This window comes from Nerophis lumbriciformis, linkage group LG02 (genome assembly GCF_033978685.3).
Source record: "Nerophis lumbriciformis linkage group LG02, RoL_Nlum_v2.1, whole genome shotgun sequence".
NCBI classification, from domain to species: domain Eukaryota; kingdom Metazoa; phylum Chordata; class Actinopteri; order Syngnathiformes; family Syngnathidae; genus Nerophis; species Nerophis lumbriciformis.
In genome coordinates this window covers 38,157,196-38,180,235 of record NC_084549.2, presented here as the reverse complement: position 1 = coordinate 38,180,235, position 23,040 = coordinate 38,157,196, and the positions used below count along the sequence as shown (strand labels likewise).

Sequence of the window (23,040 nt, the reverse complement as noted above, 5' to 3'; positions counted from 1 at the left end):
CTCACACAGTTGCTTTTAGCTGCGGGGCATTAAACTGCATGCGTTTCTCACTCTTTCCTGCCTCTCCTTCTCACAGAGACATAAAACAAGCGCACATTCTTACATACGTCACATACTGTCACGTGAGCAACGTCACACGCTCCCAGACAGGTAGCGACATGGTAACGTTAGGAGGAATAATTAATTCCCAAAAAAAACAGCACGGGGTCCATCGTCTGGCGGTGGTTTGGCTTCATGCGGGAATATGTCTTTACATGTCAACATCTCCGTTCGGTGCCACACTAACTAAATGCCGAAGCAACTATTTCCACATCAACACCGTAGGACTATTTGATATGCAGCTCATTTTTATGTGAGACTTATTGAAATATCTTGTGTGTCATCATGCACAAAAGTGCACTTATAGCTTGTTTTAAAATGTCTCTGACAATCTTGCACTTTCTGTTTTGGAAATTACATGAATGTTTGTGCCACTGCTTAATAACTGTTTAATAAATACAGTTTTGCTAAATTGACTTAGTTACAGTATGATTTCCCTCTCTGCATGAAAGTTTAAAAGTAGCATATATTAATGCAGTATGAACAAGAATGTTTTAATGTAGAAATCATCATACTGCTGTGATTATATGTATTAAGTGTTCATTCAAGGCTAAGGCAAAATATCCAGATATATATCGTGTATCGCGATATGGCCTAAAAATATCGAGATATTAAAAAAAGGCCATATCGCCCAGCCCTACTTCCCACCCATCAATTTGTATTGTTCTCCCCTTCCTTTACTTGTTTTAAGTACCGTATTTTCCGCACTATAAGCTGCACCTAAAAACCACAAATTTTCACAAAAGCTGACAGTGCGGCTTATAACCCGGTGCGCCTTATATATGGATTAATATAAATATTTATTTTCATAAAGTTTCGGTCTCGCAACTACGGTAAACAGCCGCCATCTTTTTTCCCCGTAGAAGAGGAAGCGCTTCTTCTTCTATGGTAAGCAACTGCCAAGGTAAGCACCCGCCCCCGTAGAAGAGGAAGCGCTTCTTCTTCTACGGTAAGCAACCACCCGCCCCCGTAGAAGAAGAAGCGCGCGGGTATTACGTTTCATTTCCTTTGTGTGTTTACATCTGTAAAGACCACAAAATGGCTCCTACTAAGCGACACGCGTATAACGCAGAATTTAAACTTAAGGCAATAAGTCATGCCGAAGAACACGGAAATAGAGCAGCAGCAAGAGAATATAACATAAATGAATCGCGCCCACATCACAGATGGTGTCAAAAAACAAGTGAAGCACACAAATACAACACTCGCCGTCATTCCGGGTGGATTAACCAAAGAACTCCAACCGCTCGATATTGGTGTCAACAGGGCATTTAAAGCACGACTGCGAACGGCGTGGGAACAATGGATGACCGAAGGCGAACACACCTTCACTAAGACAGGGAGACAGCGCCGGACGACATACGCCAACATCTGCCAGTGGATCGTAAATGCCTGGGCGGATATTTCGGTCACAACTGTGGTCCGAGCTTTCCGGAAGGCAGGATTCACAGAACTGCTGGACAACAACAGCGACACTGACTCCGATGACTTCGACGAGACGGAGCCGGCCATTTTGGATCCCGTATTCGCCCAACTTTTTAATTCGGACACCAAAGGAGAAGAATTCGAGGGATTTATGAATGAAGAATAACTTCAGAAAGTGAGCGTTATGTTTATTTTGTGTGTTGTGACATTAACGTTCGAGCAACATTAAGTTATTGATGCACTATTTTGAATTTTACTATGTTTGTGATTGCACATTTGCACATTACCGTACATTTTGGGAGTGAACAGAGTTGTTAGAACGCTGTTTTTTAATATATTATTAAAGTTTGACTGACCTATCTGACTGTTTTTTTGACATTCCCTTTAGCGCAGTTAGATGCGGCTTATAACACGGGGCGGCTTATAGGTGGACAAAGTTTTGAAATATGCCGTTCATTGAAGGCGCGGCTTATAACCCAGGGCGGCTTATGGTGCGGAAAATACGGTACATGGAGTCCAATTCCACACTGATATGTGACGGCCTTTGTAAGACATTATTTATGGAATGCAACAAATCATTTGATAGTTGATAAATTCCTAACTGCCCTTGATTCTCAGGTGAGATGGATCCCAAGGAACGTTTGGCCTGCCAGAGAAAACTCCTTCAGAAGAAGTTGGGTCTTGACATAGGTGCAGCGATTGGCATGGACAACACAGAAGAGCTTTTTAATGATGAGGACCTGGACTATACGTGCCAAACCACTGGGCCAAGACCTCACGGAAGCAAAGTCACAGCAGGATCCAGCTCCCGCAATCATGTGGTGGGTCTTGATTTCAATATGCTTTGTTTAACAGGCTTGGGTATAATAAGTATGATCTATAACCAAAAGTGTTATTTTGCTTCTTGCTTCCTACTGTTGAACGTTCCTGGAATCCTCAAATGTCCCCTAAGGGGTGCAGCAATAGCCACATGTACATGGGCTGAATGTACAAAACCAGTGAAGTTGGCACGTTGTGTAATTCGTAAATAAAAACCGAATACAATGATTTGCAAATCCTTTTCAACTTAAAGTTGAAAAGGATTTGATCAATTGAATAGACTGCAAAGACAAGATATTTTATGTTCAAACTGAGAAGCCTAATTTTTTTTTTGCAAATAATCAATAACTTAGAATTTAATGGCAGCAACACGTTGCAAAAAGTTAGCACAGGGGCATTTTTACCACTGTGTCGCCTTTCCTTTTAACAATACTCAGTTAACGTTTTGGAACTGAGACCAATTTTTGAAGCTTTTCAAGTGGAATTATTTCTCATTCTTGCTTGATGTACAGCTTAAGTTGTTTAACAGTCTGGAATCTCTGTTGTCGTATTTTACGCTTCATAACGCGCCACAAATTTTCAATGGAAGACAGGTCTGGACTACAGGCAGGCCAGTCTAGTACCCGCACTCTTTTTATATGAAGCCACGCTGTTGTAACACTTGGCTTGGCATTGTCTTGCTGAAATAAACAGGGACGACCATGATAACGTTGCTTGAGCATTTTGATGATATTACAGACCTTAAATGGTGAAATCCCTAAATTCCCTGCAATAGCTTGTTGAGAAATGTTGTTCTTAATTTGTTCGACATTTTGCTCACGCATTTGTTCACAAAGTGGTGACCCTCGCCCAGTCCTTGTTAGTGAATGACTGAGCATTTCATGGAAGCTGCTTTTATACCCAATCATGGCACCCACCTGATCCCACTTAGCCTGTTCACCTGTGGGATGTCCCAAATAAGTGTTTGATGAGCATTCCTCAACTTTCTCAGTATTTTTTGCCACTTGTGCCAGCTTTTTTGAAACATATTGCAAGCATCAAATTCCAAATGAACTGTTTGCAAATGATTTAGTTTTCCAGTTCGAACAGTAAGTATCTTGTCTTTGCAGTCTATTCAGCTGAATATAGGTTGAAAAGGATTTGCAAATAGTTGTATTCTGTTTTTATTTACGATTTACACAGCGTGCCAACTTCACTGGTTTTGGGATTTGTATTTAAATTGATTTAATTCGGATTAGAATGTTACTGTGTACATGGACCCTGAAAAAAATTATTATCCGATTATGATGTGTTTTTTCATGCATCACACCTGAAATCGGAATACTTTATTTTGAAATGCGCAGCACATACCATAAACGAAAGTAGAAGAATACAAAGGAGCAGTGACTTCCGCTGTAAACAAACATGGCTCTGCATTTCTGCTTGTCCCACGTCACGTTAGTCATAAAATGTTTCTTCTGTTCACTACATTTGTATTACCTCCTTTTTCTTTTTTTTTTTTTCTTTTTTTTTTTTAAATGGAGCTGTTCTGTGCCCTCCATCTTTATATGTACGGGTTGCCCTAGTTTCCGTTGTCGAAGACGTGACTTCATCAGGGCGCGTCTTCATGTTATGACATTCTGTGTGTATATGCCTGAGGCTAGCGGTTAGCACTTGGAGTAGCGAATGAAACCGCTCGTTGACACGACAACTGGCTCGATCATTTTATTGTTACATCGACACATGACACTCCAGACCATACTTTTGTTTTTGAGCAACAAACTGAACAGTATATAACGCTACTTCTGTACATGTTGAATGGAGGGGGGCAGCAGCGAGACAAGCGCTTCATTTCGAGACTATTACGTTTAGTGCCCACTCCACCTAATTATAGCTGACTTCCCAGGCATCATCTCTTAGGATACATTCGACCAAACTTTGGAAGAAATGTTTACATGCGCTGTAATCTAAAAGACTATCAGCATAAACCACCCGTTTTGATCGGAAGGAAAATTTGATCTGAGCATGTGTGATCCGGTCAGAATATTTCGAATGGCACATTTTTATTTCGGTTAGGCTTTTCGTCCGATTGTGTCCATGTGCACGTAGCTATTGTTGATATCATTACTTTTGACATCGCTGCATAAATAGCGGAGTGAGTATGCTATCTGCCTTTGAGGAAAAGAGAATTCAAGAATCTTTAGCATTTTAAAAAAGCTTTGATTTTTTTAAATTAATAAACAAGAACAAATGTTATAACTCAGATGGTTTCTCAGGGTAAAGGGAGAATATCTTACTTGTGTCCTATTACAGGTTATTGCATTTGAATGGCTGATGCTCTTGTCACATATGTGACCAGCATCTCTGTGACTTTATGCTAATTCTCATGTTAACGTATTGAAATATCTATGACTAGAAAGTGTTCAATTCACCTTTATTTACCTTTTAGGGTGCTCTTTGATCTCACAGTTATCTTGATATAGTATCCGTAGGTGCAGGATTCTTGTGTGCACACAAAGTGTTTTGTTTGAGATGTCTCTTACTTGCTGACTGTTTTGACTGACACTTTAATCTTCGTCAGAGCTGTCATGGCGGACGAAAAAGACAGACCGAAAGAACAACACAACACGCTTATACATCCTGCTAATATCCAAGATGGGCAATACAGAAAGGAACACAAGCAAGGCATAAAAAAGACAGAAAAGTAAAACAAAAACAAGAAACCGATACAAGAAACCACACGATACCACTACTATAAATCAGAGGAATAACCGTACTCATACAATGCACCATGAAAAAAAATATCTAATAAACATAGTAGTTAAACCACACAAAAAACTAACAACTTGTACACTCAAAATATACGATAACACAGGATAGGAAATGTGACGTCATCCATGAAATCCCATGCCGATCATGCAATAAAACCTACATTGGCGAGACTGTACAAACTTTCAGCAACTGGAAAAAAATGCCAAAACGAATGTGAGAAGGAGACCGTTGCAAATTTTACCAGAACACAAAAACAAACAGCAGAATAATAATACAAACAAATCCACTATAACAGACCACTGCAGGATAAACAATCACCTCATTGATTGGGACAAAGGAAAAGTAATTTTATCAGAAACAAATACAAGAGATGGATTAAGGACGTATGGAAATTATGAGGCGAGGGGCCAACACAATCAACAGGGATGAGGGGGCATACGTGCTTTTGCACATCTGCGATGTTGTCCTTCATCAGCGACGCAGGGGTGAAGAACAGATATGACTTGTCAGTTATTTTTAGATACATCACACCAGGAAGCTTAGACCTCTTTGAAGAAGGCTGAAGTGTCAGCAGGTAAAAGACGGGTCTTAAACAAAAAACTTTCTGCACACAAGAATCTTGCACCCATCTATTTGATAAGACAGGACTAACGCAATCGATGTACTTTCGTACAATATCCTTTGTATTGTCTTTTTCGATAATTTCTAGGTATCTGTATTTGACGTGGATCAGGCTTTGTGTGTGTCACAGTATATGTCAAAAGTGTAGTTCATCAGTTTTCAAGATAGCCTATTTGCACGGTCTTCTTAAAACCGAATTAAATCCATCATCCGTAGTTTGTATGCAGTATATGTATGTTGATGATATTCATCAATGACTAACACAAATATGTTAAGACATTTAGTCGGAGTGGGATCATTTTAATTGATTGAACTTAGTAATTGCGCCTATTTCATTTTTATCTTGATGGTGAATTTGTTTTGTCTGAAATAACATTTTTGAATTTTTTCAGCCCATTCAAGCTGCTGAATTGATTGACTCAGAATTCCGGCCAGGAATGAGCAATCGCCAGAAGAATAAGGCAAAGAGGCTTGCTAAGTTAGTTGCAAAACAACGGTCTAAAGACATGGATACAAATGAAAAAAGGTGAGCAAATGGAAACTGAAAAAACTGCGACAGGTTATTATAGTCACTCAGTCACTGCATTGTTTTAAACCTTTTTTTTTATATACGCATGGGGATAGATCCAACTAAAACAGTGATGTATTTTCCTTTTTAAAAGGGGCTGTTGGCAACTTTTACGCAGCAATCTTGAGGGCGCAAAATGTTCCCTTTTATATCCTGCCCTCTTCTGGCTTTTAGCACTCATGATGTAAACTGCGCTGGTCGTAACACACATGCACACAAATTAGCTTAGAGTGTTGTAAGCTAATAATAGTGATTTTGTTGAGTTTAGTTATCATTGAATATATAGCCTATCGTGGCAACAACGTGGTTGCAATAGTTAGTTACTTCTATGGCACTGCTTTTATGTATGAGCACGAGACAGTGTTGAGTGACAAGCTGGAATGCCAGATTAATTCCTCGGGCCTATCAGCAATTTTTAATCAATTCGTAATTGTAAACAATATAGACAATTTCAAATTTACCCTGTATGATCTGTTTAACCACTAATGGTAACATAAGCTGGCTGAAAGGGCTGTGAATCATTGGGCACCACAGGATTTGATTCTTGGGGGTAACTATTCAATTCAGAATCGATTATTGATTAAAATGATTTGCGATTCAAAGTTTATACTTTTTTTTAATAACATTGGATGCCAGTTCTATGATTAACTACATTCTTCCATAATATAGATACACATCTCTGATCGATTTCTATACTAATTAAAAGAAAACTGTTTTTGTTAATTAATATGCTTCCCAAAAAATGTATAAATACAAATAAGTACAAAACATTTCTCTTTTCTAAAATAAATCAGTACAGAAAATATGGGCATTTCCATCTACAATATGATTTGCTTGAGTGGCTAGACAGGACAGATTGAAGAAACAAAAAAATGTATCGATTATTTTTTTTTTTTCACACCCCTACTCGCCGGTGGTGGTGGTGTATTCTCTGTTTGAAAAATGTAAATTTGAGCAAGTTGGAAACAACCCCTTTAAACTACCAGTAGAGTGGAAAAACAAGTTGACTTTATATGCTTAGTTGTGTTTCATTGTATCTATTAAACCTTATCCAATTGTATTTACAATCCGAAAAAAGTGCAACACATTCAGCCAGCCATTTTGAATATTCCGCTCTGAAGTCAAGAACGCATATGCTTTGCTTTTTTATGCATTCAATCCGCTCTGAAGTCAAGAACGCATATGGTTTCAAAATCGTAAATAAATAGCTAACAATTGAGTCAACAGATCGAGGGTCCTATGTTGCGCTCATTATATTCTCTCTAAAAACATCCAGAAAGCGCCAACCATACCCCATTTACATGTCATGACCGGAAACTTAACCAAATATGAGTGATATTGTTATTATAAGCGGCAATGCAGACAATTTTAGCTGCGCATTGATAGTGAGCTAATACTAGCTTACACTGCTGTTGTTGACACTTAAACCGGCGGCTGCTTCTACTTTGTTTTAATGGTCAGACAGGCTGGTCTGCTTTCTCATCCCTGCAAGATGACGAAACCCCCCCCCAAAAGATGCTTCTTGTAGGAATTTTTTTATTTTAACCCTTCATGAGAATTGCGATTAATTCTTCATCTAAACGGGACTATCAGAGCGTCCCGCCAGTCGGCATCCCAGCAAGACTGGAAATATTACAGTAAGTGTTTATTTTTATTATGATGGTTAGTTTGTATGTTTAGCACCTGGCAATGCTGCGGATGCTAGTGTCACCATAAAGCTACACCCGCCGGGTAGCAGTCTGCTTCTAAAAATCATCCTTTTTGTGTTCGGGCTCAAAAATATAAGGTCCTAAATCATAATTTCTCCCATAGTAATTGTTGGCTCTCATAAAGTCTGCTTGATTAGCATTGTTTTTGATGGGGAAGGGATCTTTGGGTTCTAGCACAAAGTCGCGCGATCACGTGACTGGCTTCCATTATCTCTCAAAATGGCTTTGGAATGTCTGAGATTGATACTATTTTGATCATATCTATTTATTTACAAACTTTGGAAATCTATATATGATAATAGCTTCAATATAGAGGCAGTTAGTTTTTTCACTCTACTGGTACTTTAAGTAAATCAATTACCATAATGTTGCTTTAACTAAACCTGCTGATTTTGATGCAAAATGTTCGGCCTGCAACTTATTAGGTCAATATTGTTTAATACTATTTGGCCTAACTATTGGTATTTGAAAGTAAACATTTTTTCTTCAATAATAGCAGTTCTGACTTACTAATATTTTTTTGTAGCAATGACAGTTTTGAAGGTGAGCCTGAAGAGAAACGAAGAAAAACCACCAGCGTTGTTGACCAACCAGCCACAGAACACAAAGTTGTAATTAGCCAAGTTCCAAATAATGCCAGTCTAGCAGAGGAGGTAATAAAACAACACATATTTTGGTAAATGTATTACTGATACTTATATGAATGCTGTACTGATGTGTCACTGTTTGGTCTTTAGACACAGGAATGGCCCCTGGAAAGTTTCTGTGAAGAGCTCTGCAATGACCTCTTTAACCCTTCTTGGGAGGTAAAAAAAAGTTTATTTTCTTAAGGCTCTATTGCGTGGCATTAATTAGTGAAGACAACATCATCAACAATATTAGCAGCATTGTTTGTATAAACATGTACAGTATGTGATGTCTGTGTCTAAAAACGGCCTGCAAGGATAAGATCGGAATGTGCAAATCAGATTTCAGTGCAGATTTCTTCTCAGCACAAGACTGAGAAGACAGATTTTTAAAACAATTTAGGGCAAATAATAATTATTGCTAACTTTGATTGCATACTCCCTAGGCTTGTGGTGGCAGATCTCTGCTTTCACTTGCTTGGTGAATATTTATTTAGGTCCAGAAGGGGGAAGATTAGAATCAGGCTGCAGTTAAAAAAATAAATATGGATTTTTTTCAGGAAGTGTTGTAGTCTTCTACCTGAGTACTTTCAAAGTGCCATTGAGAACCATCAAACAGCAGGGTTGTAGCATTCACAACCTACCGCTCTGACATCTCTCTCTGCGTGTGTGTGTGTGTGTGTGTGTGTGTGTGTGTGTGTGCGCAATGAAAGTGGTTCGTTCTTTTTAATGCGGTGGTTTGCAAATCCAAAAAACAAACTTTGCTCCCAACAGCACTTTGCAAGTTTGTGACTTAGCTTTTTGAGTTAACACAAACGCTGAGGATTGATTTAATCTACCTGCAATAGCTCGTAACACAACCTTTTTTGTTTACAGATCCGTCACGGCGCAGGCACTGGTCTTAGAGAAATTCTCAAGTCCCATGGTGCTGGAGGTGGCAAACTCATGGGGAGCACTGCAGAGCAGGTACCTCATATTTATCCATGCCACTTGGCGTGTTCAGCATTGACAGTCTCGCTCTTGTTTGTGCAAAGATGTTGCAACAGCACGTGGAATGGATAGAGGACCTTGTCATCAGATTGCTCTGTGTCTTCGCTCTAGACCGCTTTGGAGATTTTGTATCTGATGAGGTTAGTCTTCAAAACACTCTTGACTTTTCATATAACAGATCCAAATGATTTTTAAATTCAAGACATTGGTTTGCAAGTTGGTCATGCATATACAGTAAAGGCCAAACGTTTGGACACACCTTCTCATTTCAATGCGTTTTCTTTATTTTCATGACTATTTACATTGTAGATTGTCACTGAAGGCATCAAAACTATGACACCTGTGAAGAGAAAACCCTTTCAGGTGACTATCTCTTGAAGCTCATCGAGATAATGCCAAGAATGTGCAAAACAGTATTTAGAGCAAAGGGGGGCTATTTTGAAGAAACTAGAATATAAAACATGTTTTCAGTTATTTCACCGTTTTTTGTTAAGTAAATAACTCCACATGTGTTCATTCATAGTTTTGATATCTTCAGTGACAATCTACAACATAAATAGTCTTTAAAAAATAAAGAAAACCCATTGAATGAGAAGGTGTGTCCAAACTTTTGGCCTGTACTGTAAATCTTTACGTTGATCCATTTCCTCTATCATCTCTATGTATATAACACTTGGTAGAAATGAGGAATTATAGTGTAAATTGGCCCTAGTGTGTAAGTGTGAATGGCTGTCTGGCTCTCTGTTGGCCCTGCGATGAGGTGGCGACTTGTCCAGGGTGTACACCGTCTTCCCCCGAATGCAGCTGGGATAGGCTCCAGCAACCCCTGCAACCCTGAGAGGGACAAGCGGTAGAAAATGGATGGGTGGATGTTGGATGGTTGTAATCATCAACCAGCATCTGAAGGGAGTAGTTAAACTTCCTGTTCTCTTTAACTCAGACTCAGCAGTTGCTGCTGCAGCAAAGTCACAACTTATAGGCACTGACTTTTCCCAGCGTCTTTGGAGATGAGCTACTTTATTTCTGTTCCTCCATTACCAGGTAGTGGCACCTGTCCGTGAGACGTGTGCTCAAGCACTTGGTGTAGCCCTTCGCTACATGAATGAGACTGGTGTTTCCATGACAGTAGATGTTCTGCTGAAGCTGCTCCAAGAAGACCAATGGGAGGTCCGCCATGGAGGCCTGCTAGGAATCAAATATGCTCTTGCAGTCCGACAGGTACCACCTGTTCTTGTTGTCTGAGTGTACATGGTTTAATCACTATATGGTCATGAATTTACTGTCATACGTAGGTGGTATTGGTAGTGCTGAAGCCATTATTTTGTAGTGATAGACCTGCCCTAACTTACTTTTAGGACCTGATCTCCGTTTTACTCCCGCACCTGCTACCAGCCATCACTGTGGGCCTGCAGGACCTGGATGATGATGTCAGGGCCGTGGCAGCTGCAGCACTCATTCCTGTGGTGGAGGGCTTAGTGCAGCTACTGCCAAACAAGGTCAGTTTGAGAATTAAAGGCAATTCAGCCACCTTTAAGGGGAACTGTACTTTTTGGGGGGAATTTTGCCTATCGTTCACAATCATTATGAGAGACATGACGATGGATGCTGTTTTTTTTTTTTGCATTCTAAATATTAAATACATGCAATTTAAAAGTTTGCTTACAAAGGAGTCAATGGGAGCCACGCAATTCCGCCTATAAAGCCCTTAAACACCCAAACACCTCCTATTGAGGTTTTGTATACATGATGTAAGTATATACAGTTGCAATAAAAAGTATGTGAACCCTTTGGGATTACTTGGATTTCTGCATAAATTGGTGATAAAATGTCTTCTGGTCTTCATCAGTCACAACAATAGACAAAGACAATCTGCTTAAACTAATACCGCACAAAACATACAGGTTTTCATCTTTTTATTGAACACAACATGCAACCATTCACATTGCAGGGTGGGAAAAGTATGTGAACCCTTGGATTTAATAACTGGTTTACCCTCCTTTGGCAGCAATGACCTCAACCAAACGTTTCCTGTAGTTGCAAATCAGACCTGCACAACGGTCAGGAGGAATTTTGGACCATTCCTCTTCACAAAACTGTTTCAGTGCAGCAATATTCTTGGGATGTCTGGTGTGAATCGCTCTCTTGAGGTCATGCCACAGCATCTCAATCGGGTTGAGGTCAGGACTCTTGACTGGACCACTCCTGTTGAAGCCATTCTGTTGTTGATTTACTTCTATACTTGGGGTTGTTGTCCTGTTGCATTACCCATCCTGTGTTGAGCTTCAGTTGGCGGACAGATGGTCTAAAGTTTTCCAGCAAAATATCTTGATAAACTTGAGAATTCAAGGCTTGTAGAGATACTTTTGTAACCCAGCTTCATACAAGTCAACGATTCTTGAGCGTAGGTTTTTAGAGAGCACTTTTGTGCCAGGCAAATGTTTACATCAGGCAATACTTTTTGAGAACAGCAAACTCAAAACTGGGGTGTGTTTTTATAGGGCAGGTCAGCTTTAACTAACACCTGTAATCTCATCACATTGGTTGGACTCCAGGTTGGCTGACTCCTGCCTCCTGCCTCCAATTGACTCTTGGAGAAAGTTATTAGCCTAGGGGTTCACATACTTTTTCCATAGCTACAGTGTGAATGTTTACACGTTAAAAAAACATGAAAACATTCAATTTTATGTGCAGTGTTAGTTTAAGAAGACTGTGTTTCTCTATTGTTGGGACTTAAAATGAAGATCAGAACTCATTTTATGCCCAAATTATGCAGAAATCCAAGTAATCCCAAAGGGTTCATACTTTTTCTTGCAACTGTATGTAATGTAGTAACGGGCACATTTATAATATTTATTAGTTACCTATTAATTTACAATACGTATCACAGCGTTTGCTTTTTTCCCCCCTTCATCACTGCAGACTTAATGAGAGCCAACAAACATAATAAAACAACATTTACTGTGCAATGTCTGCTGTCATCAGGACGCCGACTGTTGGGATGTTCCTATATTCCCATTTAGGTGAAGAATGGTCTCATAATCCTCACAAAGAAACGGGGTGGGTGGGACAAGCTTCTAATTTGTCTTTTTCGCCATTTTCAGACCCTAAATGCCTGTCAAAGTGTACCAACTTGTCGGAATACCTACTCAGGTGTCTCATGTTCAGATAAAATGCATATTTTAAGATCTAGAATAAACTAACGGAGCAAGGAAGCGAGAAAGCAGCAGACCACTTGACGTAAACATAGTGACACACAAAAGTGCTCACGGTGTCCCTATAAATAGTTTCTGTGTTAGCGCTTCTAATAACTATATCACCAATACTTGGTTAATGATCAAATCACGAAATGTAAATGGAGTATTGTTGGTGGTTTTGGAATGGATATTAGATTTTATGGGCGAAATAGAGGAACTCCCATCGGCTCCGCTGTAAGCGGACTTTTATTAACTTTTATTTACAAGTTAGAATGCATAAAAGAAAAATCATCGGTCATGTCTTCATAATGATTGTGAAAAATAGTCAAAATTCCAAAAAAGTGCAGTTCCCCTTTAAAGAACATGTTTGCAGGACATGTGGTTAGTATTTTTCCCTACATCTTCATCAATGTTTTTTTCTAGTATTGGAATTCTGTGTGTGTACCTTCAGGTGCCATTCATCGTGAACACATTATGGGATGCTCTTTTGGATCTGGATGACCTCACTGCTTCCACCAACAGCATCATGACACTGCTTTCGTCTTTGCTTACCTACCCACAGGTTCGGCAGTTAAGGTTGGTCACCAATTTATTCTGTGATGCAAGACTGCTTAAGGGCGCTAAAGTCATATTTTGTGTGTTTTCTGAAAGTTGGATCAAAATCCACCCATAACTTTTTCAGTTAGCTCTCGGAGAATGAAAAACTGAGTGAACACTTATATTTAAAGGTGGGAAAACTTATCGATTCTCTGATGCATCATGATTAGAACATGGGCGATTCATGAATTGATGGACAAATGTCCAAACATTGATTATTTACATATGGTAAAGTACCGTAATACAGACGGTTCTTATACGAAGTTATCTTTAGCACTTTTAATGATAAAGACGTTTAAGTTACCAGAGTCTTGTCTGCCCGTCTGCTACATCAGTGCCATGCGCCATCAGTAATTAAAACAAGTTTGGCGGATACGAGAAATGAGCAGACAAATGAGAAAATGTCAATTCAACATTGGGGTCTAGTGCGTGGAAACACTTAAAGCGGAACTGCACTTTATTTTTTATTTATTTATCAATTTTATTTGCCTATCGTTCACAATCATTATGAAAGACATGACGACGGATGGATTTTTTTTTTTTATGCATTCTAAATATTAAATAAATTTGGTCAAAAGTTTTCTTACAATGGAGCCTACGGGAGCCGTTCAATTCTGCCCCTAAAAACATTCAAACACCTCCATTAGGGTTTTATATACATGATGTAAGTATATATGTAATGTAGTAACAAGCACATTTATAATGTTTAATATTTGTGTTTTGATCATTTTAAGCATACATGGCACATTAATTTCAAGTAGGCATCACAGCGTTTGCTTTTTTTTTTTTTCCTTCATCCCTGATTTCTGCTCACTGCAGACTTAATGAGACCAAACAAACATAATAAAACATCACTTACTGTGCAAAGTCAGCTGTCATTAGGATGCAGACTGCTAGGATGTTCATGTATTCCCATTTAGGTGAAAAATGTCTCATCCTTGTGATAAAATTGGGTGGGGAGCGGTGCAGAACAAGCGCTTTTCGTGTCGTTCTCGCCCTTTCCATGTCCTAAATTGGCTGTCAGTGTCCCAATTTATCGTATTATCTCCTCAGTCAAGACGTCTCATGTTCAGATAAGATGTATGATTATAATCTACAATAAACTTAATGGGAGCAGGGAAGTGAGGAAACCGTAGCCCATTCGATGATGTCAACATAGGGAGACACAGAAGTGATTTTGTCATCTCTATAAATAGTTTGTCTGTTAGCGCTTACAATAACAATATCACTAATACTTGGTTAATTTTCAAATCACAAAAAGTAAATTGAGTATTGTTTGCTCTTTTTCAATGGTTATTGGATTTCATAGGCGGAATAATGTAGCTCCTATTGGCTCCGCTGTAAGCGTACTTTTGTTCACGTGTATTTAATATTCAGAATGCATTTAAAAAAAAAATAAAAAAAAATTGTCATGTCTTTCATGATGATTGTGATCAACAGGCAACATTCCAAAAAAAGAGGGCAGTTCCCCTTCAAACTTTTGCAAAGACAAATGTTCTTGACCAGTCACTCGCTGTTGGTAGGGTATGTAAAGGTCAAGTAAAATACAATGGCAACACGACAAATCTCTCGATTCAAGGCGCCGTGGGATTTAACACACGCCGACCGCCCAGGCACTCTGAGCAGCGCCCAGTAGTAGTTTTACACATGCTCTTTTGTTTAATATTACTGCACTGATGTTTATTAAAATGAGAGTAGTAGCTGTTCAAACTGCAGATCATTTTCCTGAAGAGATTTGGTTGCAGTTTAAATTTTATATTATTTTGTATTTGTATTAATCCTATGTCGAAAAACGGCAAAAGTAGCACTTAAACCTACTTTTAATTCAGCCTGAAGAGATGTTTGTTGCATTTTATTTTCGATACTAAAATATATTTTTATGTTCAAGCAAAAGTACCAGGTAAATCTACTGGTAAAAGTTTGGTTATTGTACTTTTTTTTTAAACTTTTTTTTTTTGTAATTTCTTGAATACTGAAAGTGAGGGGAGAAAAGGTTTCCTGTTGTTAATTCAACCGTCCTGAAGTGTTGGTTGCACTTTATTCAAATAAAATATGAATAAATTGGCCATTAAAAGTTTACTCGACTACTTATCTCTAGGGATGATGTTCAAAACCGGTTCTCCCGGTTGTTCGATAAGAAAAGAACCGATTCCATGGACTCAAATCCCTTTTTGAGAACCTGTTCCCGTTATCGAGGCCACTATAGTAAAGAAAAAGAGTTGGTTCTATATTCGAATCCCTGGGAACGAATCCCGTCTCACAGGAAATGCCCTGTGGCACGTCCCAGAAAATGACGTAGCTCAGTCATTAGGTGGCAGATACAGAAGCAGCAACAAGGTTTATTATATATATACTTTTTTGTATTCTATTTTAGTTACTTTGAATTTACAACCCCCTGGCGCTGTTTTGTACTGTTCTGTACTGTTTTTGTTTCTCGTCTGTTTGTAATTGAAATTTATAAATAAAGGTTTAAAAAAAAGAAGCTGCCGGAAAAAACGCCTCAAAGCATGGCTTCATTTTACAAAAGAATACGACGAGGAAACGGCTATCTGCAATTATTGCCAGGCTTCGCTCTCATGTAAGGGGGGAAGCACAAGCATGATGAAACATGTTCAGGCCGAACATAACCTGAAGGTTATCGAGGATTCGATAATGGGCTCGAACTCGATAATTTCTAATCAAACATCATCCCTACTTATCTCTATAATTACTTTATACCTAATTTCTTTAAAATAAATTACAAAAACATAGGAAGCTTCACCTGCAGTATCCAGGTATTTATTTCAATTGAACTGTTTGAATTTATGGGTAAATGTTTACTGACTTGATTTCAACTCACTGAATTGTTTCCAATCTTATCATTCGATATAAACAGTCATCCCCAGACAACTACGAATTATGATTTGTATCGAATTGTTACAATCCTAATTAGCCAACATTGTTTTATATTTTGTGTTAGCTGGGTTTGTACGGACACATGCAGGGGAGAGAAGAGGAAAAGCTATGCTAGAAGTGGTGCTAAGCCAGCTTGAATGTGAAATTGTGAAACAAGAAAATAATAAATGCTTTGTAGTTTGTACACTTCAACAGAAGGCTAATAGAAACCGCGTTACTGCAGAGAGTAACCAGCTAAGAAGAGGAAGCTGGCAAGTAGATAAGTCAGGAAAGACAATATCTACACAGTATGGCAACACGTCTGTCAGCCATAGATACTGAATGAATGAGCTAGACGACACACGTCTTTGAACCGCAAGTTTATAGCAACTGGGGCTAAAGTCTCTGAACATTCTGTGGAATTAGAAGGCATAAAAATAAAGGGAGTCTGCTCGCTATGTAGGGACTTTCATTTATTTTTTCACTAGTCATACATGTACAAACCCCGTTGCCATATGAGTTGGGAAATTGTGTTAGATGTAAATATAAACGGAATACAATGATTTGCAAATCCTTTTCAACCCATATTCAATTGAATGCACTACAAAGACAAGATATTTGATGTTCAAACTCATAAACTTTATTTTTTTTGCAAATAATAATTAACTTATAATTTCATGGCTGTAACATGTGCCAAAGTAGTTGGGAAAGGGCATGTTCACCACTGTGTTACATCACCTTTTCTTTTAACAACACTCAATAAATGTTTGGGAACTGAGGAAACTAATTGTTGAAGCTTTGAAAGTGGAATTCTTTCCCATTCTTGTTTTATGTAGAGCTTCAGTCGTTCAGCAGTCCGGGGTCTCCGCTGTCGTATTTTAGGCTTCATAATGCGCCACACATTTTCGATGGGAGACAGGCGAGCCAGGAAAGTACCCGCACTCTTCTTTTACGAAGCCACGCTGTTGTAACACGTGCTGAATGTGGCTTGGCATTGTCTTGCTGAAATAAGCAGGGGCGTCCATGGTAACGTTGCTTGGATGGCAACATATGTTGCTCCAAAACCTGTATGTACCTTTCAGCATTAATGGTGCCTTCACAGATGTGTAAGTTACCCATACCTTGGGCACTAATACACCCCCATACCATCCCAGATGCTGGCTTTTTAACTTTGCGTCGATAACAGTCTGGATGGTTCGCTTCCCCTTTGGTCCGGATGACACGATGTCGAATATTTCCAAAAACAATTTGAAATGTGGACTCGTCAGACCACAGAACACTTTTCCACTTTGCATCAGTCCATCTTAGATGATCTCGGGCCCAGAGAAGCCAGCGGCGTTTCTGGATGTTGTTGATAAATGGCTTTCGCTTTGCATATTAGAGCTTTAACTTGCACTTACAGATGTAGCGACAAACTATTTAGTGACAGTGGTTTTCTGAAGTGTTCCTGAGCCCATGTGGCGATATCCTTTAGAGATTGATGTCTGTTTTTGATACAGTGCTGTCTGAGGGATCGAAAGTTACGGTCATTCAATGTTGGTTTCCGGCCATGCCACTTACGTGGAGTGATTTCTCCAGATTCTCTGAACCTTTTGATGATATTATGGACCGTTGATGTTGAAATCCCTACATTTCTTACAATTGCACTTTGAGAAACGTTCTTAAACTGTTTGACTATTTGCTCACGCAGTTGTGGACAAAGGGGTGTACCTCGTCCCATCCTTTCTTTTGAAAGACTGAGCATTTTTTGGGAAGCTGTTTTTATACCCAATCATGGCATCCACCTGTTCCCAATTAGCCTGCACACCTGTGGGATGTTCCAAATAAGTGTTTGGTGAGCATTCCTCAACTTTATCAGTATGTATTGCCACCTTTCCCAACTTCTTTGTCACGTGTTGCTGGCATCAAATTCTAAAGTTAATGATTATTTGCAAAAAAAAAAATGTTTATCAGTTTGAACATCAAATATGTTGTCTTTGTAGCATATTCAACTGAATATGGGTTGAAAATGATTTGCAAATCATTGTATTCCGTTTATATTTACATCTAACACAATTTCCCAACTCATATAGAAACAGGGTTTGTATGTACCGGTATGTATATATTAGGGTTGTAAGGTATACCGGTACTCATAAAGTACCGCGATACTAATTGATTGAAATCGGTACTATACTGCCTTTGAAAAGTACCGGTACTGTTCTCTCATCTGCGGTGGTGACTACAGAGCCGAGGCGCATGATCTTGAGTGGGTCAAAACGCGCACACACAAAGTGCATACAAGCAATAACATCTTGGAGAGGACAGTATTTCTTTTTGAACATAAATCAATTCTTAAATATGTTTTGTACATGGACTAACACATTTTTATTCCTTTTGTAGTATGCAGCAGTCGTTAACGGTGCTGGTCCCCCGGGTTTGGCCCTTCTTGAGACACACTATATCATCTGTTAGACGGGCAGCACTGGAAACTCTTTTCACACTGCTGTCTAAAGCTGACCAGGTAATATTTGGATAAGGCTGTTTAGGTCAATGGTGTAGTATACATTTAAAATATTGTTGATAGGGATGTGCCGATCGGTCGGCAGGGTTTCGTGAAAAGGTATGTGACCATTGCCGATTTGTCTTTTCATGCTGATCACAAACACTGAACCTCTCTGGCTGGCAATCTAGTTTTGGCCTCCGGCTGACAAGCTGCCAGCAGCTAATTGTGTCTCCGTAAACAGTGTGCAGACGCTCCAATAAATTAATATGGCAAATAAACTACATATAATATTTTCTTAAGTATCAAGTACAAATCACTGGAGGACAAGGCTAAACATGGTACACACAGAGAGCAAGCCAGGAGAAGGTATGCTAATAGCTAAGCTAACCGATAAGCGAGTTTAAAAACACCAAGAAATAAGTGCATAGTGAAGTTTTTAAGAAGTCCAGATGAAACTGTTACAGCAGAACATTAGCTGGTGTTAACAGGAAATTTTACAAGTACAAAGAGTCAAGTGAGAGAATAATTTAACTGTTGGTGTGGCCGCATTGTCAGTCAATACACGACACGTAAAATGTATCCATAAATTGGTGTTGTTGATACCAGAGATAGTATAAGTATATAATCCATACACTAGTAATTAAATAGACATTTGTCCTTTCAATAATTTTGCTGTTTTTGTTGATGTCTACAAACTCAGGGAATAATTCATTTGAAACAAAAACCAAAGAATTTAAATGAGTACCGGTAATAAAGAGTAATTTTTGGCTTTTGTTTGGTTATTGTGCACTATTTACTTTGTTTTGCTCAAACAATTGCATGTAATGAAAGAGAACTAGTTTAAGGAAGTAGTTTAAATATTGTGTTGATAGTGTTGCACTGTCAAATGCACTCAGCATAAATATTTATAGTTAATACATGTGATCGAAATGGCTGATCTAATGGGTGCTCGGTAGCATAAAACACTGATCAGAACATCCTTAATTGTTGATGGGCTTATATTCTTTCATGTCAATATTTGCAGGCATTTATACTGTGAGCTTTATTTTTGTTGCTTCTGATTTGATTTTTGGTTTTATGATCATCAGAAATGTGCAATGTGGATCAACCCCATCCTACAAGATATGCTTCGGCACATTTTCCAGTCCTGCATCCTAGAAAGCAATGAGGAAATTCTGGATCTTATCCAAAAGGTTTGTGTGGACCACACCCTTTAGAAAACAATAAGCGTTTATTAGATAATTGTGATCAATGAAGTAGCGTCAATATTGTAATTCCTATCCACTATCTGCTTTTTAAGTTGCTGTTTTTTCATCCCCAGATGTTTTTCTTAGTGGCCCTGTGTTGTGTTCTAGTTCTGTTTATTATACTTGCATGCAGGTGTGGATGGAGCTACTCACTCAGGCCCCCCAGCAGTTTGTGGTGTCAGCCAGCTGTCCATGGATGGGCGCCTGGCTTTGTCTTATGATGCAGGCATCGCACATTCCCATAGACGTCAACATGCTACTTGAAGTGAAGTCCCGCTCCAAGGTAGTCTTTTCGTTTTGCTATCAAACCAAAATGAAATGTCAAAGGATTTTAGCTCCTATGAAGATTTTACAGTTATCAATGGTTGTCCAATTACACTGAGTAGTGAGCTATGCAGATTTCCTGACATAAGGTTTTTTATGCTGAATGAACAGGATAAAGGTAGTACAAAGGCACGCCAAGGGACCAACCAGATAAAGGAAACGGTCCAGGAGTATATAGCAGGGGCAGAGACAGTGACAGATGACCCAGTGTCAAGGGACTATGTGGTAGTCCGGTCTCGCCTCATGGCGGCCAAGTAAGTTAGCCTATTTTTACTGCGCAAATATTGTACAAGTTATTTCGTTACATTATCTCAATTAATAGTCTTAGTTTTTTTGTCTTTTAGATTTTTAACGTGTTATGTTTTTCCTGCTCTGCCTTATAATTTGTATCTAGATTGCTGGGGTCTCTGTGTAGATGTATTTGTGACCCTCAGCTCAATGCTGCATCTCAGGAGATCCGTCCAGCTGAGTCTTTAGGCCAGTTGCTGCTGTTTCACCTCAATTCAAAGTCTGCACTGCAGCGAATAGCCGTAGCTCTTGTGCTCTGTGAGTGGGCTGCTCTTCAAAAGGTAAAACACATGTTTTTATTTGTGTGTTTATTATTAAAGTGTCCAGTATCAAACATTTTAAAATAACAAATGTTTTCCCATTTCAATCTTTCCCAATCAGGATTGCCAGATTGTGTCATCCACGGTGCAGCCTCGTTTGTTGGCCATCCTATCAGAGCAGTTATATTACGATGAGATTGCCATCCCCTTCACACGCATGCAGAATGAGTGCAAGCAGTTCATCGCCTTACTTTCTGAGGCTCACGTGGACCTTCAAGATCGCCTCAATTGTAATGTTTTCACCATTGATCAAGCCAATGAGCTGGTATGACCACCAACACACTCTGAAACAACTACTTTCCTTAGAGCAGCGAATCTCAGGGTATTTCTCGATGCGATTTGATACATGGCTCACAATGTCAATGCTCCCATAAGGCTGAAATAAAAAAGAAAAATTTTACTAGTTTATAATTTGAAACTAAATTTAACTAGCGTACAAACCGCAATATTGCAAAAACAATGACACAGTTTAAAACAGGATTTTATGACAGTGTCACTTTTAAAATAATTAATAAAAGACATGTCAAGTCTTAAAATAGATCTAGACATTTATCGGGATTATAAGTTATGTGACAATGTTTTATATATTAGTGTTTATGTTCAGAGAATTGCGTTTCTTGAGTTTACTGGTGCAGATGAGACTTTATGAAGGATCGGGCCACATGGTTCTCAACATAGCGTTTGCTGTTATGTCAGAATAGAAAGATAAATTAAACAATTTTTATTCGTCCTTGGCATCATGTTGAATAGTGGTGGGCCATACCAAATTTTTTTATCTGATACAATGCCAATTACTTTTTGGCCTTTTGTCCCCCCTTGTAAAACATGACAAATAATGGCCATTTAACATTAAATTGTTATTTGTCATACCAAATTACCTCATTTTTACAGTTCAATTGTTGACATTAGTAAGTTTCAGCACAAAAGCCTGTATGTAGTAGGTTACCCTACAAGATGGGGAATTGATACGTACGCTTTTTCATTTATGAATTATTAATACTTTAAGAGCGTACCGGTAAATGATAATCAAGTCATATTCGTGTGATTATTGATACCCACGGTATTGATACCTTTATCATTACTGTGAAAGTTTCTACTATGTCCGTACAACTGTGACTAAATTCACTAAGGTGAAACATTAAAGGTAGATTACTGCTAGAACAAAAAAACCTGATACACAGCAAAAACGTATTGTATTGCTGGGTTGCATATGACGTCATGCCTGCTATGCTTTGACGCAGTGTAATTCACACGGTGATCAATAAGCTTGAGCTTGGCGTTAAATCAAGTGAGACGTGTTCGTAAATGAAGAGTTTGAACGGAAAATGCCGCTTTGGTGTGCTGTTCCAAGCGTCCAAATTGAGAGATATGAAATACCTTTTAATAGAGTACCGAAAGTGGTTCATAAACAGAATAAAGTCTCAAAAATATCACTTTCATTATTTTGTGGAGTATAGTCAGACCCTGTTTGTGTCTGCAACAATAACTTAGTTGAAGGTTTGTTTGAACATTTGATTGAGAAGCTTTCTGTGATGCAATAAACTTCTCTACTTGATCGCATTAGTTTTGTTTGTGTTCTTTTAAGTCATTGTGTAGTTGCTATGCCTAAATATAACTAACAATACCTGATTGTGGACATAGACTAATGTCATCTTTAGCATATTTTGATTGTTGGTCCAATCCACCGTCTTTTTGTTGGATATTTTCATAGCATAAACTAAAAGCTTAGTTGCTGTTGTGCAGGAAAACAAAGTGTTTTGTTTGACATGGATGGCCACAATATAGCGTCTTTGGTGATATTTGTTCGCATAAAAAAAAATATCCTAATAGTATTTATAAACTACATGAATAAATCTCTTGTAAGCTCGACAGCATACAGAATCTTGATACCGATAAATATTGTTGGAAACCAAACATTGCAGATTCACATGCTAAACAATGAGAGAAAATGTGAACTTCACGCCATTAAAACTACTGCAGACATGGATTTTAGATGACAAATATTTGTACCAGGAAATCAACTGCAAAAACTAAACGTATCCTTTTTTTTTCTTAAGAGTGTATGAATCCACTCCATCCCAAATATTTATCATGATAGCTTATATA

The 23,040-nt window shown here is 38.6% G+C and overlaps 1 protein-coding gene across 1 annotated transcript in view; it reads left to right on the top strand.

Moving 5' to 3' along the window:
* Positions 1 to 23,040, top strand: part of btaf1 (BTAF1 RNA polymerase II, B-TFIID transcription factor-associated) — a 46,884-nt gene that overhangs the window by 12,255 nt on the left and 11,589 nt on the right. The window contains exons 5-19 of the mRNA XM_061962348.1: positions 2,143 to 2,345; positions 6,108 to 6,241; positions 8,519 to 8,645; positions 8,730 to 8,798; positions 9,495 to 9,584; positions 9,653 to 9,748; positions 10,650 to 10,826; positions 10,964 to 11,104; positions 13,254 to 13,378; positions 18,653 to 18,773; positions 19,844 to 19,948; positions 20,136 to 20,285; positions 20,438 to 20,580; positions 20,721 to 20,895; positions 20,996 to 21,199. Coding sequence (XP_061818332.1) covers positions 2,143 to 2,345; positions 6,108 to 6,241; positions 8,519 to 8,645; positions 8,730 to 8,798; positions 9,495 to 9,584; positions 9,653 to 9,748; positions 10,650 to 10,826; positions 10,964 to 11,104; positions 13,254 to 13,378; positions 18,653 to 18,773; positions 19,844 to 19,948; positions 20,136 to 20,285; positions 20,438 to 20,580; positions 20,721 to 20,895; positions 20,996 to 21,199 — 2,060 coding nt within the window. The remainder of the gene's footprint in view (positions 1 to 2,142; positions 2,346 to 6,107; positions 6,242 to 8,518; positions 8,646 to 8,729; positions 8,799 to 9,494; positions 9,585 to 9,652; positions 9,749 to 10,649; positions 10,827 to 10,963; positions 11,105 to 13,253; positions 13,379 to 18,652; positions 18,774 to 19,843; positions 19,949 to 20,135; positions 20,286 to 20,437; positions 20,581 to 20,720; positions 20,896 to 20,995; positions 21,200 to 23,040) is intronic.